We start from the raw sequence: 16037 nt of genomic DNA, 5'->3' as shown, positions 1-16037 counted from the left end.
ACCGCGAATTTTACCAGCGTTCTCCAACGTAGCGCACGCGTACAAAACGTAAACACACATGGTGTAGTAAGTTTTTCGTATCAGAGAAGTATGTAATAATGTCTTTCCTGTAAAATTTATGGCGTTTCTCTAAAGCAGCTTGGAAAATAGTTGGTGCAAAGAAGAAATGGAGGATCCAGATTATGAGTCTGCAAGCAGTAATCAACGGGAACGAGAGCGAAGAATCCTTACCTCAAGACAGCGAGATGCAAAGGAACAAACTATTCAGAAGATCGATGAAATAATTCGACAGCAGTTCGCTCTAGAAATACATCTCAAGGAAAGAGAGATTGTTGTGATTGACGATAGAATCGGTCATGCTAAAGCAATGCTAGATAGGCTGAGAGCGTGTGTGCTAGCAAGGTATTACGGCTCGTCCGAAAACAGAGGAAACCAATCTAGTAATCGGTCATATTTCAAGAATGAGGGACATGATCGGAGAAAGTCAGGTCGGAATCTCGCAAAACGAGTCGACTTTCAAATGAATCCACTCAACAAAAATCCCACTAAAGAAACGATCAGTTCAACAAGCAATTTTAAATCAGAAGCAACAGAGCCTTTGGAAGTTAAGAAATCAACGGCCTCTGAGACAACAATAAGTGCTAATGATCAACTTATTGGCAGTAAGAATCACCTTATCGACGCTGTGCTTCATACGAGACAAGAGAATTGTAGTAGCACTCCAAATGGAACAACTGCGTGTGGAGAACCCGTTCTCTGGGGTCATATCATAAAGGAAGATCATTCTAAGAAATCAAACCCTGAAACAGGGAATGGAATCACTCAAAACTGTTTGGAGCCTAGTTCAAGTCAAGAAAACTCACCAATTGCAACAGCAAGCGTTTCAAATGCAACGCCCATGGTTGTTGCTAGCGCTGGATCGCGGTTCTATATCAAAAAGCGAATCATTGTTGGGAACACATCAAAATACATATCGATAGACAGGCGGGAGGATTACGACAAATCGACCCACAAGTGGATGGTGTATGTTCGTGGTCCTCCCGAAGATCCGAACATTGATCGATTTATAAAGAAGGTGTGGTTCTTTCTTCACCCGAGTTATCGTCCGAACGACATAGTAGAGGTCAACAAGCCTCCTTTTCATTTGACCAGGAGAGGTTGGGGAGAATTTACAGTCCGCGTTCAGTTACATTTTGTTGACCCCAGGAACAAGAGGGCTGACATCTTTCACGAACTAAAATTGGATCGAACGTACACAGGGCTTCAGACGTTAGGCTCCGAAACTGTTGTAGACTTGGAGCTGGATCGTAGGACAATCGATGATAACTATATTTCAGCTGCTGTAGAAAGCTTTTCTCCCCATGCACACCACGAGCATGATAATAATGTAGTAAGAAACACCGCGAGAAATCTTCAGAACAACAGAAATCAGCTTCAACATGAAACGCTTCCAACAGTTAGAAAATGTTCGAACGCACCAGAAATGTCATCACAGTATCCTCCACTGAAAAAAGTAAAATTAGAATCAGTCTCTGCGAGTTCATCAGTGATTTCCTCCGCAGTGTCATCACCTGTAAACAGTCAGCCATCGTCAAGGTGTGGCAGCCCTGAGCTAATTTCCGGACAGAACCAGTTCACGGAGGAACTTAAAGAACAGCTGAGGCAACGTGTGAAAGAGCACCCCTTGATTGATCCTGCAAGAAACCTCGTTAAGCACCATTATAGTGCTGCCTCTTCAGAACAGTTTCTTAGCTGGAATATAGGCAAGAAAAGAGCCTGCGAGTGGCAAAGGGCAGCGGCTGTTAAGCGAAGTATATTAACCTCGATGCCTTCTTGTAAGCTCAGTGTTAAGGATATCTTACTATGGTGCCGTCGTTTTGGTTACACACCAAGTGACAAAGTCTTAGTGGAAGACGTTTCTTTCTGTAAGCTGTGCGGAGGCTGCCTTGGTGTCCAATCTGAGGTGCCTTCTGAAGTAAGTGAAGGTCATAGATGCGATAAAGCAAGTTACAATTGCCTTACGCTATCAGCTACCTTGTTCTCTGAAGTGGGACTGAAAGAAAGATGTCTTCCTGACATACCACGACCAGACAACGACTCAGAAGACCTGGAAATCGATGTGGTTGGTGACATACCTAGAGAAAAAGCAACAAAGCCACAGGATGGGAAACCAGTGATGTATACGATTCCGTCAACTTCGGAACAGAATTGGATCCGTGAAATGTGCAGCGACATCGGTGTTAAGCTAAAGACTGTCCATACTGATGGGGTAAATGTGCACGTGATTGAGAGTCTTCTTCTAACAGCCTGCAAAAGATTTGCTGAAGATCTGTTGCGTCAGTCATGGGCTTACGCCGCTGACCAGACTACGTCTTATGGTCCTAGGCTTGTGACACCAAGTCACGTGCACCGAGCCATCTGCTCCCTTCCTCAGTGTGATTTTCTTACTAGTGTGTTTCTCGGTGAGATTTTACTGAAGGAGGAAAGATAATTTTTTGTTTTGGAACTGACACGTGTTGTTTTGTAAAATGACCGGAAAAGTACTTTTTTTCCAACGCATTTCACCTGTGAAATTTTCAAGTGCCTTTTCTTTGAAATAGAGTCACTAACTTTCATTGCCAGTTTTTTTGTTCTCAGCCGTCCTCATAAAATTATGTACTTAGTACAGAAATTCTCTTGAGTGCCGAAAGTAATCCGGATTGCTTTGGTTTGCTTCACTTCGCTCTGTGATTGGTCGGTCCAGAAAACTGGCGCCACTCTCTCAACCAATCAATTTCAAAACTAGACCCAACCGCGGCTTGGTCACGTACATTTTCCCGCGCTTTGGGCAGTTGTTTCTTTTTTACGTTGAGTCCTCTTCTACCCCTTGTGGTACTCTCTTTTTCTCCTGATTGGTTCATGTGATTTTCATGGTTTTGCGTTTTACGGCACTCAATTAAAATCCGGTCAAGTGGTGGATTTCACAGTTTAGATCAGTTCTTCTTTCTTTTTTTTTTTCTTTTGAGCTTCAGCGTTTAGAGTTGTTTTAGCTAGGTCGCATCGTCCCCGAAATTGTTCAAGTCTGGACGAAAAATGTCCTTCTGAAACACCTGTTTTAGCTGTTTGAACCCTAAGAGTGACTAGCATTTTACTTCTCCCTGCAATATCACCCCTGAATCACACATAAAGGTCATGAGAATACAGGAAATGATCAGCGTACGAGTGACCAGCATCTAATTTCTCCTTACAATATCACCCCTGAATCACACATAAAGGTCATGAGAATACAGGAAATGATCAGCGTACGAGTGACCAGCATCTAATTTCTCCTTACAATATCACCCCTGAAACACACATTAAGGTCATGAGAATAGAGGAAATGATCAGCGTAAGAGTGACCAGCATCTAATTTCTCCTTACAATATCACCCCTGAATCACACATAAAGGTCATGAGAATAGAGGAAATGATCAGCGTAAGAGCGACCAGCATCTAATTTCTCCTTACAATATCATCCCTGAATTACACATAAAGGTCATGAGAATAAAGGAAATGATCAGCGTAAGAGTGATAAGCATCTAATTTCTCCTTACAATGTCACCCCTGAATCACACATTAAGGTCATGAGAATAAAGGAAATGATCAGAGTAAGAGTGACCAGCGTCTAATTTCTCCTTACATTATCACTCCTGAATTACACATCAAGGTCATGAGAATAAAGGAAATGATCACCAACTAAAGAAGCTCTTGATTATGAAAGAAATTCTACCTGTCAGCACTTTAGGAAATGTATAGAGAATGTACGGAGAGTATGCATGCTGATATTAGGGCGTGGGGTATTAGATATTTTCTTACATTTTCAACTGAGAAAGGTTCGGAATAAAGGGGTCAAGGAACTCAGATTTTTTTCCTTCCTTTCACTCTCAAGAGAAATAAATAGTATATTTATTTATTATCCAGTTGCGCTTCGTAGAGTAGAAATTAAGTGCGAGACGAGTACGAATATCACGCGATATTTGTGCTCCAGAAATACCGCGAAATTCGCCCGCACTGGAATAACAATTTGGCGTGTTGGATAATAAATCTCTTATTAGACATTTTGTTGTGTAGCATCGCTGAGTATTTTTACGAGTTGTTTATATTTTGAATCGCCCTACGGGCTCTTCAAAATGCGGCACAACTCGTAAAAATACTCAGCGATACCACACAACAAAACGTCTAATAAGATCTATTTATTCGACGACCGAGCATTTCTTAATCTATTCACACATAGGAGCGGGAAGTTGCTGAAGAGCTGTGTTTTATCAAACAGCCTGAGTTTTAGTTCGAATCCGGCCAGTCACCCCTCCATTTCATTTCAAATGGTCGTTATGGCACTCACTCTTTGTTTGTTTGGTTTGGTTCATTTAATGATTCGACTCAAACCATCATCTTTTGGTAATTGTTTCTTAGGGCGTGCGGTGGCGCACGAAGTGCTGTTTAGCTGTTGTATTCCAAACATTTGGTGCTGCGCTCACCCTCTATCAACAACTTAAATTATGCCCAACGAGTGATTCAGTTTCTATCAAAACTCGAGATCATGTTCCTTAGTTCTGATAACATTATGAATCAGAGCAAGAGGTAACAGTTAATAGAATCGATGGTAGCAGAGCCCTCGGATCAGAATTATGTCCCAGGGGTAAATCTGCAACACTACTCGCATTTGTAAGCACCACTTCAGATAAAAAGTCGATGATATCTGATTTTTTGATAAGTATCTTTGAAAATTTAGAAAAAGGTCACTGTGCATCATGATCGACAAATTGACGGACAGACAATACTTTACGAGGAATGAATGTCAGGTGGAATATTGGTTCGCAAATGGTTTACAGATAAACCCCTAGAGCGGCGAAAATGTCTAGAGGTCTTTTAAACAAGGATTTACAATGCTCTAAACAAAGTTGATCGATTTTGCGAGTTCGCCGCTGAAAATTAATAATAAAAGTAATCAATTCTTCATATCTTAGTACGGGCTGAAATTTGTGAATGAAGAGCAATTGAAAAACACTTTTAAAAAACCAGATAAGCCACCGGACGGACGCTTAACATTAAATAACAAAATCTTAAATATGCCATGGCTTGTGGAGTTTCACTTTCTTATCATTGTGTTGCCATTTTCCCTAAAAGATGTCGGCAAAAGATTAAACTTTAAATTAATAACTTACATAAAAGTCGCACGTGGAGGAAGAAAAGCATTTACAATAGCATAAAGTAAATACTGAGTTGTCCTCTAAAGGCAATTTCCCAAATGATTTAAGAGAGCGAAGAAATCATGTTTTCCGATTGCAAGTCACAGGAAAGGTCTTTAACTAAGGCCTGTGAAAGCAACACATGTCAGCCAAGTCAAGAAAAAAATCATTAATTGAACCTGGGAGAAAAATGTGGAATGTTTCTTTGTAGACTCTCTATTATGTCCTTGAGATGAAAGCCTCTCTTAATTTTTGTGTTTACAAGGAAAGATGAAAATCTTGACACGAGAGATAATATGGTCATTTTAAGATGAAAAACGTTCGCGTCCCAGTCACTTTATTTGTGTCAGAAGTGATGCTTTTAGGGTAAAATCTTGTAGACACGACACAAATATTTCATATGGTTGTCTGTTTATTTCCTATAAAACGGTACTTGAGTAAACTGGTGTCAACTCATATGTTTGAATCTAGCAGCTCACGCCAATCACATCATTGACAGTTCAAATGGAAGCGTGCTATGGACATTTTACACTGAATGCACATTAAAGCTTTCTGGCAAATTTTCTTTTTACAAAATCCTATTTACACTATATACAACCGTAACGCGCAAAAGTACTTTTTGATCACTATTTTCACTGATTTGCCCTCATTAACAGCCAACCAGCTAAAAACGAAAATTAACAACATTTCACAGCGGAAACTGGGTACACTAAGATTTGAAAATGTCCTCTGCTGTATGTACAGGTATCAAATATAAGAATCTATTTCAAAAGTCAGTTTAAAGGCGCTCGATCCTACAACCCTTTATTTTAAGCGTAATTAAGAATAAGTACTTGTTTTTTCCTTCAGGTAATCTCTAAGTATTAGGATGAACACTTAAGGAGATTGATAACCAAAGTAGAGTATGTTTGCTTTGAAAATGTTGGGGAAGACCGCCTAACAGTAATGTGGCGCTCTATAGTTTCCTTCGTAATTAAGTAGCATATTCCAAAAAAGCACAACTCTTAGCTATGGAGTCGCGCTTTCTAATTTGCAAGAGTCTGGTGAATGCTCAATATGACTTGTTTCTTCAAGAAGACTTTGCTGTTTCTGAGCTGCTACTTTGGCAGCCTCGTGTAAAGGCCTATGCCGCGCTGATTTTTGATGAGCCCGCAATCCAGCAAGCTGCGAGTAAGCGAAGTGACACACATTACATTTGTAAGGTTTCTCTCCAGTGTGAAGCCTGGTGTGGTTCCGAAGGGTCGACGATTGCGAGAACGACTTCTTGCAGTATTTGCACTGAAACGGTTTCTCCAGGGTGTGAATGCGCATGTGCGAGCGCAAATTGCTCCGAGAGTTAAATCCTCGTCGGCAAAGCGTACACTTTAATCTGCCGGGAACGACGTTGCTTTTAACACGGTCATGACTGAATTTGTAAACTGAATCTCCTACATGAAACGAAAAGAAAGAAAAAATCTGTCAATTCATACTTTTCTCAAGTGCAAACAAAGATCTATTTTTCTAGAATAAATAATCAAAGAAGAACTCCTACAATTTAACGCACGGTTGGGCGCGATTTCCTGTTTTGATAGAAACAATAACGTAGAGGAAATGTGGAAAGTGGTTGGGGAGGTTCAATTCCAAGATAAACATTTCACGCTGTGTTATAAATCATGCCAAGTGCTTCAGAAACAGCTTGAAATCAAAACTAGAAATAAAACGTTTTCTTTTTTGTAATACAAAGCCATAACAATAACCCTTCGCAAAGATAAATAAGGTGTTTGAAAAAGTGGAAAATGACTGAGGAAACGACGCAGGTCAAACTTTTGTAGCAAAACTATTTCTTTCCCCGACCTGAAAATACTAAATAAAAAAATTAAGTTTCCTCACAGCCTTAAGAGTACAGGAAATACATTTAAATTAGTTCTACGGACCGTGTAATTATCATTTATTACGGAAACGTTTTGGTAAGACACTGAAAACTTTAGAGTATGCCTGATAGAGGTGCTGGTGAAATTTCCGAATTTCTGTCAATTCCAAAGATTATACTAATTACACAGACGCTGAGCTTGGGCATAAAAAATCTCCTGCATATGTATTACATGATTAATAGACCATTCAAATTAGAAATCTCAGCAAGAGACAAGTAAAGATTTTGGATTAGTTAAACAAATCGACACTTGGTAGGAGCCACGAAAGACCAAATGAAGACTTACATTAGAATTCGGACAACGCTGGAATCTTGTTTCATTGGGTGGCTTGAACATGATATTAACTGACCATTCGCATTTTAATAATAAGCAATAGCCATCTGTGGCTTTCGCTAAAAAATATAACACTATAGTGAGGAAACGGCACGTGGTAAATGTAATATGGTGAAAATTATCATGGTCACACGAGAATACGAACTTATTGTAAAAACTCAAGACATGCAAAACGCACACGACTTGTGGATAAATATGTTACTGGCGCTCAGCCTCAAACTTAATCCAAGATTTTATTCGTACAAAAAATTTTGGTCAGATCTCTCTGTTTCGTTATAGTAGGCGTAAATTGATTCAATTCTCTCCTTTCTATCTGACAGAAAGAAGTGTAGATTGCCACGCTTTTCATTCGTCTGTTTTTTTTTTTTTTTTTCATTGTATTTTTCCAGTTTCTGACATGATGCTTAATGTGCCACGTCTTAGAGAGAGACTTTCCTTCGCCCTGAAGCGAAATCGTGTTTCTTCTTCGTCGTTAATGCAGGGCGTGGTTATTTCAAACTTGGAATTGACATTGGCATTAACGCGAGTAAACTTAAAATTCATATACAGCTCATATTCCATGACCCAGGGGGCAAATAGATGATTTTTGATTAACGCAAAAGCCTTAGCGTGGAAAAAAAATGACATTGTTGATTCATGTTATGTGATACGTGCATTCATCATAAATGCTTCTTTACAATTATGCGAAAAGAAATAAGAAAGAAAAAATAAGGCTGTTTTCAAAACCAGGTGACGAACCCAATAAAACCAATTTAAAACTCCTAATTACCTGTGGTTCCGACCCACCACATTTATTTCGAAACTCAAGAAATGCTGATGTAATTAGAAATCACATCGTACACAGCGAGATGTAATAATCAGCAGACACACTCCTAAGTGAGTGCCGCTAAATCTTGAGTTAAATAAAATAAGTAAAAGTTTCCAAGCGCATTTTCCTATTGTTGGTCTGCTTCAAAGTTTTCGCAATATACTGACTAAATTAAAACTAAATTAAACAGAAAAACACCCCAAGAAATTAAAAAAGGACCCGATTTACTAAATCTTGACGCATTTTGCGTGATTTGTTACAGTAAACGAGGAAACTAAAATGAATGTTCGGTTTCACAATGGTGAATAAAAAAGAAAAAAAACGCAAATTGCTTGAGGGTGAAAAAATGAAAATATTGGCTTCACAATGTCCTTTCCATCACCTTCAGTTTTTTCGAGTAGTAAGCCATTCAAGCAAGATAGAATTTCAACAAAACTAGTGTGATGTTATCAGAATACAAAGGAACCGATTTAAAGATATCACTAAAATCACCTGTTCCTCTTTCATTAGCGCCAGGGACAAGAAAAGAAAAAAGAAAACGTTGACTCGAACGAAGCGTAATTAACATTGCTTGTCAGTGTTTACGATTCGCTGTTTTACCTTTCTCCCTCCAAAAATTTGTCTGTGTGTTTTAAGCTCTGCAGCAATCGCTAAAATAAGGTAACTTCTAGAAGAAAAGTGAAACACTTTAAAAAAAAAAATCTACAAACTTAGGCGACGACCAGGCGAAAGGTCTTTTTTTTAATACTACATATGCCCCTCCTTTCTGTTTGCTAAAGCTCTTTTTATTAAACCACTTCGTTTAAATAAACTTCCCTTTAATTGAACACTTTTAAACATGCCGAATTGGAACCGTTTACAAATCATTACTGTTAATCCATTATTAATTTCATCCCCAAGCGTCCTAATTGATTTTTCTTGAAAGCCTGCTAAATTAATCGAAATCCAGCTGTCTTAATTTCAGCATACTGTTTTCACTCCCAGATCAGCAGTAACACAATCTATTTTCGATTCTCTTTAAAATAAACTACATGAGTAAATTTACTTTGACTATTGGGATGAAAAAAATATTTCTGTCTTATCTTGGCGTGTACACTGATTCAATGGAGTAGACCCAATTTTCAAGTTTTCAGAATTGCTTTGGGCTGCATCGGAACAAAAAAAAATCAGTAATAACAACTAAGTTTCCCGCAGTAATGTTTACAAGACAGAAGTTTCGAAATTTTGTTTCCGGAAGGAAAATATGCGCAGTTGGAAGGGGACAAGCGGGAGTTATGGAGTTGTAATTTGCACTTTTCCATTAGATGTACATCAGAGAGCATCAAGGAGATGATATTAGCTCGAGGCTTAACTCCCTAATAATTACTATATTTATCTCTACCTGTAATCAGTTTTGTGGTGCATTGCCATCTAAGGCAATGATTAACCGGACAAGGCAAAGCGCAAGTTGCTGGTAAACATCGAAATTGATAAAAGATAACTGAACACTTTTTTCACTTTTCCTGCGGACTCCTTTAACAGACTTAAACAAGTTTTAGCATTGTTCTCTACTAACGCCTCAGCCTAGCCGGTTTTCTTTTTAATTGAACGTCTCCAAAATAACTACACCCCATAGATAGGCTCATTATAAAAAAGCGCTGGGCGCCAACGACCTTGCTTCGTAATTTGTAAATGATAATGTCTATCTTAAGAAAGCGGCTGAATACCTAACACTGAACCGAAATTTATCGCCCACCACCGTGTTTGAATATTTATTGGATTGATTAACTCCGGATCCATTCTTTTGGAAATGCAAATTTTACAACACTCGCCCCCTTCCTTGATTATAAAAGAAAGCTGTTAACTTCGAGCGCAGCTTGTTTTAGTCGCATGTTTTCTAGTTTTAAAAGGGAGTAGTAGATCGATGCGACGACTGAACGCGAGTTGTGTTGAGGTTTCTACTCTCTCTGTCAGAATTGTAATTCTCAGCGTCGTTGGCAGCAAAGACACACAACGATCCTTCGAAACATCTCAATAACAACAGTATACAAAAACCGTGCTGAAGAATTGAATTCAGTTCCGGTGAAAAAAATAACAAATTCGATGGCACAGCAAGATTTTTACCGCCAGAATAAACATAAATACAACACGGTTTACTTTATGTTATTATACCCCGTAAATATTCAAAGTATTCCTTGCCAAAAAAATTTTGGAATCAAAACATTTAATGCTGGCAGAAAATACATTTTTTTTTAAGGATGCTTTTTTTCGTAGAACCATTTGAAACAAATAGCAATAAAAAGATTTGTTTGAGCAGTTCCTGTATTTAGTTAAGTCGGCTTGTAAATTTAACAAATTCACTGCTACTAAAATTATTAAAACTTACATTTTTTTTTCCATTTTTAAAGCACTTTTGCAGGTGTTGACGACTCATACGCGCGATTAAATTAGAAATGAAAGTCCTGATTTTTTCCCGAAAACTGGATACAAGTCGGCGAAACGCAAACACCTTTAAGACCGTGTAGGTATGAAAAGTTTGAGTAAGTTAAACTGTTGATTTTCAGAAAGGGAGAAGGGAAGAAAAAAGGATGCATGATTTTTCAACCAGAATACTATCAACTTCAAAGCAAAAGGTCGAGGTATTGCTTTCAAGTCTTGAAGCAAAACATTTTTGTGTTAAATGAGGGCCGTGCATCACCTTGGTCCTACTGATCTCCGATGCGGTACATTAAAGAGGCAATGCAGTTTTGGATCTATGTCTGTCTCTTGACTTTGGAATCATACAAGTGCAAACTCGCATTTCAGATTTACCTAAGATGTCGCAGTTTTTGCTTGACAAGCAATATCATGTAATAAGTTGATCAGTGCCAAGTTTAGACGAGCTGGAGTTAATTCCAGTCTCAATACTCACCGTGAATCTGAGAAGGCTCTGGTTCCTCTTCTTCTTCCTCGGGTCCTCTCCTCTTTCTTCGCACAAAGTCGTTCACGGGCGCAATTCCCGGGATCCCGAGGAATTGAACGTAAGTACCGCCATACCAAACCAGCAATTCTTGATCTGGAGGAATGTCTTTGACCGCACGGTAGTAAATATTACCTCCGTACTGAAACACGTCTAAGTTCTGTTCTTGTTCGTTCCTTGCGCAATTTACGAAGCCCATCCAATTGCGCGGATTTTCATCTTTCGCGTCGAGAAAGTGACTAACCGTTCCGTCTTCGTTGAGAACCTGTTTTGAAGCAAATTTTTAAAACGACAACATTCACTTAGGGTCGTATTTTTAAACCGATGTGTACAAGGAAGAAATAACTTTAAGCGAACATGTTTTGTAAGAATATTGTAAACGTTTTACAAGTAACTCTTCGCAAAATACAAGACATTTCAATGGATATATTCTTTACTTTTAGATCTTAGGAAAAAAAAAGCAAATAGCGTATGCGAGAAATTTGGGAACGCACATATACGTATTAAGAATTGGGGTTTGTTCTTAATTCAAAGAGGCTCTCGAATGACTTGTGTACTGTACAAACAAACACCAAATCACGGATAGAATACCAAATAAAATTTCGGAATCTGTCGGTTTCGGAGTAAAAATTCGTTTATTTCGAATAAGACAGTCTACTGATTAAAAATTTTCATGCAGCGGTGAGCATATCTCAAATGAAGAAAACAACTGAAAGTGTTTGTTTTTTTCATTTCTTTATGCTTTTTGGCACTCTATGCTAACACTCTACACAATAGTAATAGTGTTTTTAACCTTATCTTAAACGATTTTTCCTCGGGCTTACTTGAATAAAACAATATAGTTTTAAACCTCAGGCTAACGTACAGCATCAGTTTGAATCACATGAAATATTCTTTGTCAAAATGGCGACAGAGAAACGCACTAATATTCACTGATTCAATAAAGAACACGATATTAAAATTTTTACATTGCGCCGAAACATGTTAATCTCAGTGATCAGTGAGCACATAAAAAAAAAAATTAGCATTTTATTTTCGTAAAAGTGTTTAATATTTTGAAATTCGCCAATAATAAATAGCGAAGCTTTCGATGAGGGAAAAATTTAAATCATTTGACTGGAAGTAATAACACATGTAGCCCTTAACTGATTTCAAGAACTTCACTGACGAATGCCCGCGATTCTAAGATGAAATTTCTCACAGTGCGTTCCGATTTTGAACACGATAACGTTGAACCCGCATCATAACGCAATTTCAAACACGATAACACTCGAGAATCATAACGTAAGCCACTCACCTCCCACATAAGACTATTATCAATATCAGAGCTCAGTTCTTCGACTTTAACAATACGGCCTGTATATGGCCCCATCTGAGTACCTTCCTTGATCCAGCAAGTACTAAACACACCAAGTTGAACACCCGGAATTGAAGATGATGCAATCGTAACTTGCTCCGGAAGAGATACAAACGCCATGTAGTAAGAGTCGCTATCCACACACAGTTGCTTGGTTTTGGCGTTGTCATTGCTTAGAACCGGGACTAAAGCAGTAGATCCTACACGTTTAATGTTGCTCAAATACCCAGCGTCAGGATCTTAAAAATTCAAAGAAAAAAAAATCATCGTGTGAAAAACATTTTTATCAGTTTTAGCGGATAAAAAAAAAAAAAAAACTCGACGTCGCCATATTTTCTCTGGACTATGTACAATTGATTTTTGCAGTCGAGATAACTGAATTGCAGTCTAGACACTTAGTTTTCTAACTAAATGAGTAAAACGTAGAAGAATCATAACTGTTGGAAGTCAAAAGACTTAGTAAAATCCCAGCGGAAAGTTGGTTAAAATTTTACAAATTTCAAGAACTTGTTTAAAAACGACAAAATAAAGAAAGGAATTGAAAAGCATCAATTTCCCGAGCGGATGAAAGCTCAAACGCTATTCTCTAATGAAGTTTTCAATCGCAACAAACAGAAGTCGTTTACAATCAATTATTTATAACGTTTTATTCCACTGCTGAGGAAAAAAGCCGAAATGCAGGTTTGTAAAACTAGGTCACAAAAAAATCGTTAAAATAGGGGGAAAATGCCTATAAGGATAACGTGTCAAAAATTACAGCGAAATGATTTTGGCTTAATTCTCTTCCAGTAATGAATTTAGTTGTGACGAGGTTTATTCATACGAACCTCGCCCGTAGCACCTGCTCTGAGACCTCTGCTAATCTTTATGATCTTGAATTAAAGTAAACCCAAGGAACGTGCTAAATACACTGTGATAAGCAGGCAAAAAAGGAGGGTTTATGCGTCGCATTAATCTCTAACGAATTGTTATGCTACGGGGGCCTTATCAGTCACAAACAATCGCCATTGATGGAACACACAGTGTGAAACACAAACCAGAGAAGTAAATTTGGACTTGATTGCGGAAGTGTAGATATGACTCGGAAGGATATATGCTTCACGAATTTTCATTACTGAACACTTCTCTTATAATAGCTTTTTATTTGGGTATTGGTAAAATTTCATAAACAATGTGAAAGTAAAGAGCGTCGAACAATACGGCACACGCATTTGAATTAACAGGCCACGGAAGCTTGTTTTATGAAAACAAGCCAGTTTCACCGACTTTATTTCAAAGCTTGGTTTCATTTTTTAATTTCCCAAAAAGCTGCGATGTTTGCGATGTAGGCGAGGCGGATGGTGCCTTCGAGTCACGTGGCCTCCGCTTTCCAAGTTGTTTTAGAAGACGCACTTGTCTGTATTCATTGATTTTAGTTTGAGTTTGACTGTCCTAGCCGCATTGTTACTCCATCATGTTACTCCTCTTTGATATGCTAATCTTTGTTTAATGCCAACTAGTAGACATTAATTATATGATAAAAAATGTCCAAACATGCTAATTCCTCTCGAAAAGCAAATTCGAAATTAGACTAGATTAAACATATTTCTTTTCCTCCCTTATATTCTTTTATAGTTTCTGTCACGTCGCACTCGAGAATTTCAATGAGGGTACATAGGTTTTTTAAAGCGCCAGCAATTACTTCCCGAGGAAGAAATGAGGGTGAATATTACCATAGATATCTGACCTCATTGCGATCTCCTGAAAAACATCAAGAGATAAGAAATGAACTTTGCACAAAGAGCTTAAAAGTCTGCGAAAACTACACGTTTACAAAACTGGTACGAATTAAGTGCTTTTAGTTAAATTTCCGAGTTCGCATACATATTCATTCTGAGCGAATCCACCTGCCAAAAGCAAATTGGGTATTTAAACCTTATTATCGTCGCAAAATTACAATTGAAAGAAGGAAGCGCTTTTGCCTCCATTTCTGAAATTTTGTTTGCTGGTAGATCATACACTAATGACCGTTTCACCAGACAGCCGGAAACTGTACAAGGCGCTTTGAGAACATTAAGTAAAACTGACGAAGCGGAGGATAAGAGCAGGCGTTCGAATCTGAAGACTTTACTGTTCCTCCTCAAACTACCTGTACAGATGTTCTTTAGTGACCTTGAGAGGAAGAACGAGTTACATGACAGAACCATAGGATAAATCAAAATTATCAATCCCCGCGGCTTGAAGCAACGTTTTTCTTAACCGACAAAAACCTGAAAGCGAGAGAAACCTCACGCGATTTTGCAATTTGCCGCGTGGTATTTTCAGTAATCTGCAATCTTCGCGTTCTGAGACATCTAATAGCGAAATAGCCAGCGAAACGTGTTAGTTTAGTAATTCTGTACGAGAGAAGGGACAAAAAATGATCTACGTTTAATAAACCCAAATTCTTCTCATTAAAATAAACCAGAGACTATAAACTTTCCTAAGTCGTTAAAATTTAATGGCATTCCTTAGTTAAATTCCAAAAGAATACGTAACACGAAACACTTTACAATCTCTTTGACCGTTTTTTTTCCTAAGCAATGAAACACGGGAAATAAAACGACAATGATAAATTCCTGTAACTAAACACAGCGTTTAAAAGCGAGTAATTACATAATTTCTTATTGCTCAAAACTCTGGAGTGCCTGAAAGCACGCGAGATAGTTTAATCTCGCCGTGTTTCCCAATGCATACCTTGTTTTTAACCTGAATATCATTCATTGTAATAAGGGAAAATTAAAATTTACCTTCATCAGAGTTGTAGTCCATTTTATCCAAAACGCCAGATTTAAAGGTAAGTTCCTTCTGCCCACCAAATACGTTACACCACTTGCCGTACAGAACGCTTCTTAAGACCTCCTGACTTATATTTAGGGGCCCGCTTGGTTTTTCCAAGAGTGGCGGCGCTACCCAAACGGACATCTCGGCACGGATCCTCACTGCCGACTTGTCACTGACGATTTTCAATCTTTACGTATTCACTTACTTCGGTTTATGGGGTTTTAATAAACGTCAGGGCTTTATATGCTGGCTTATGTTTGCCGTTGACAATGATCAAGATGTGAACAATGGCTAAGCAAAACTAAATAAGTCTTTGTAATAAATCAAATATTTTTCATCATGCCCTTCACACCTCATTGAGCGCTGTACTACTCGCGCTTATAATGAGCTGCCAGGGCAAAGAGCACCTGCCTCAGCTAGCTATTAGGCATGCGCTCCATGTTACCCCTTACGGAGACTTTAGCGGCCGATCAACAGGCCATCGAGAACAGACGGACGACTTGCATTTCCTGTGAGTTTTAAATGCACTTTCGACAAAAATTGCGGGTAAAAGAATCGTACTTTGAGGAAACAGGAACGAGAGATTTCGATTAATGGGCGCCGCGACAGTGACTTGTGTAGCAAAGTGCAGAATTAGCAAAGATTAAATCTTCATTTTCTTCTTCACCCGACATCCGGATGGT

The 16037-nt window shown here is 38.4% G+C and overlaps 2 protein-coding genes across 2 annotated transcripts; one reads left to right on the top strand and one right to left on the bottom strand.

Annotated features, from left to right (window-relative positions):
• Window positions 1–41: 41 nt before the first annotated feature.
• LOC111332305 (uncharacterized) lies at window positions 42–2970 on the top strand. The gene has a single exon (XM_022937616.2). It carries the CDS (start codon window positions 167–169, stop codon window positions 2489–2491), a length of 2325 nt encoding a protein of 774 aa, XP_022793351.2. The 5' UTR covers window positions 42–166; the 3' UTR covers window positions 2492–2970.
• A 2630-nt stretch (window positions 2971–5600) lies between these two features.
• Window positions 5601–16016, bottom strand: LOC111332323 (PR domain zinc finger protein 12). Its single transcript, XM_022937639.2, has 4 exons — window positions 15321–16016; window positions 12493–12791; window positions 11148–11460; window positions 5601–6633 (listed from the first exon to the last, which is right to left on the bottom strand). The coding sequence occupies exons 1-4, from the start codon at window positions 15493–15495 to the stop codon at window positions 6215–6217; spliced, it is 1206 nt and encodes a 401-aa protein (XP_022793374.1). The 5' UTR covers window positions 15496–16016; the 3' UTR covers window positions 5601–6214.
• Between the last annotated feature and the right edge of the window lie 21 nt (window positions 16017–16037).

The sequence above is a fragment of the Stylophora pistillata genome, chromosome 4, assembly GCF_964205215.1.
Source record: "Stylophora pistillata chromosome 4, jaStyPist1.2, whole genome shotgun sequence".
Classification (NCBI taxonomy): domain Eukaryota; kingdom Metazoa; phylum Cnidaria; class Anthozoa; order Scleractinia; family Pocilloporidae; genus Stylophora; species Stylophora pistillata.
This window is presented reverse-complemented; position numbering and strand designations above follow the sequence as displayed.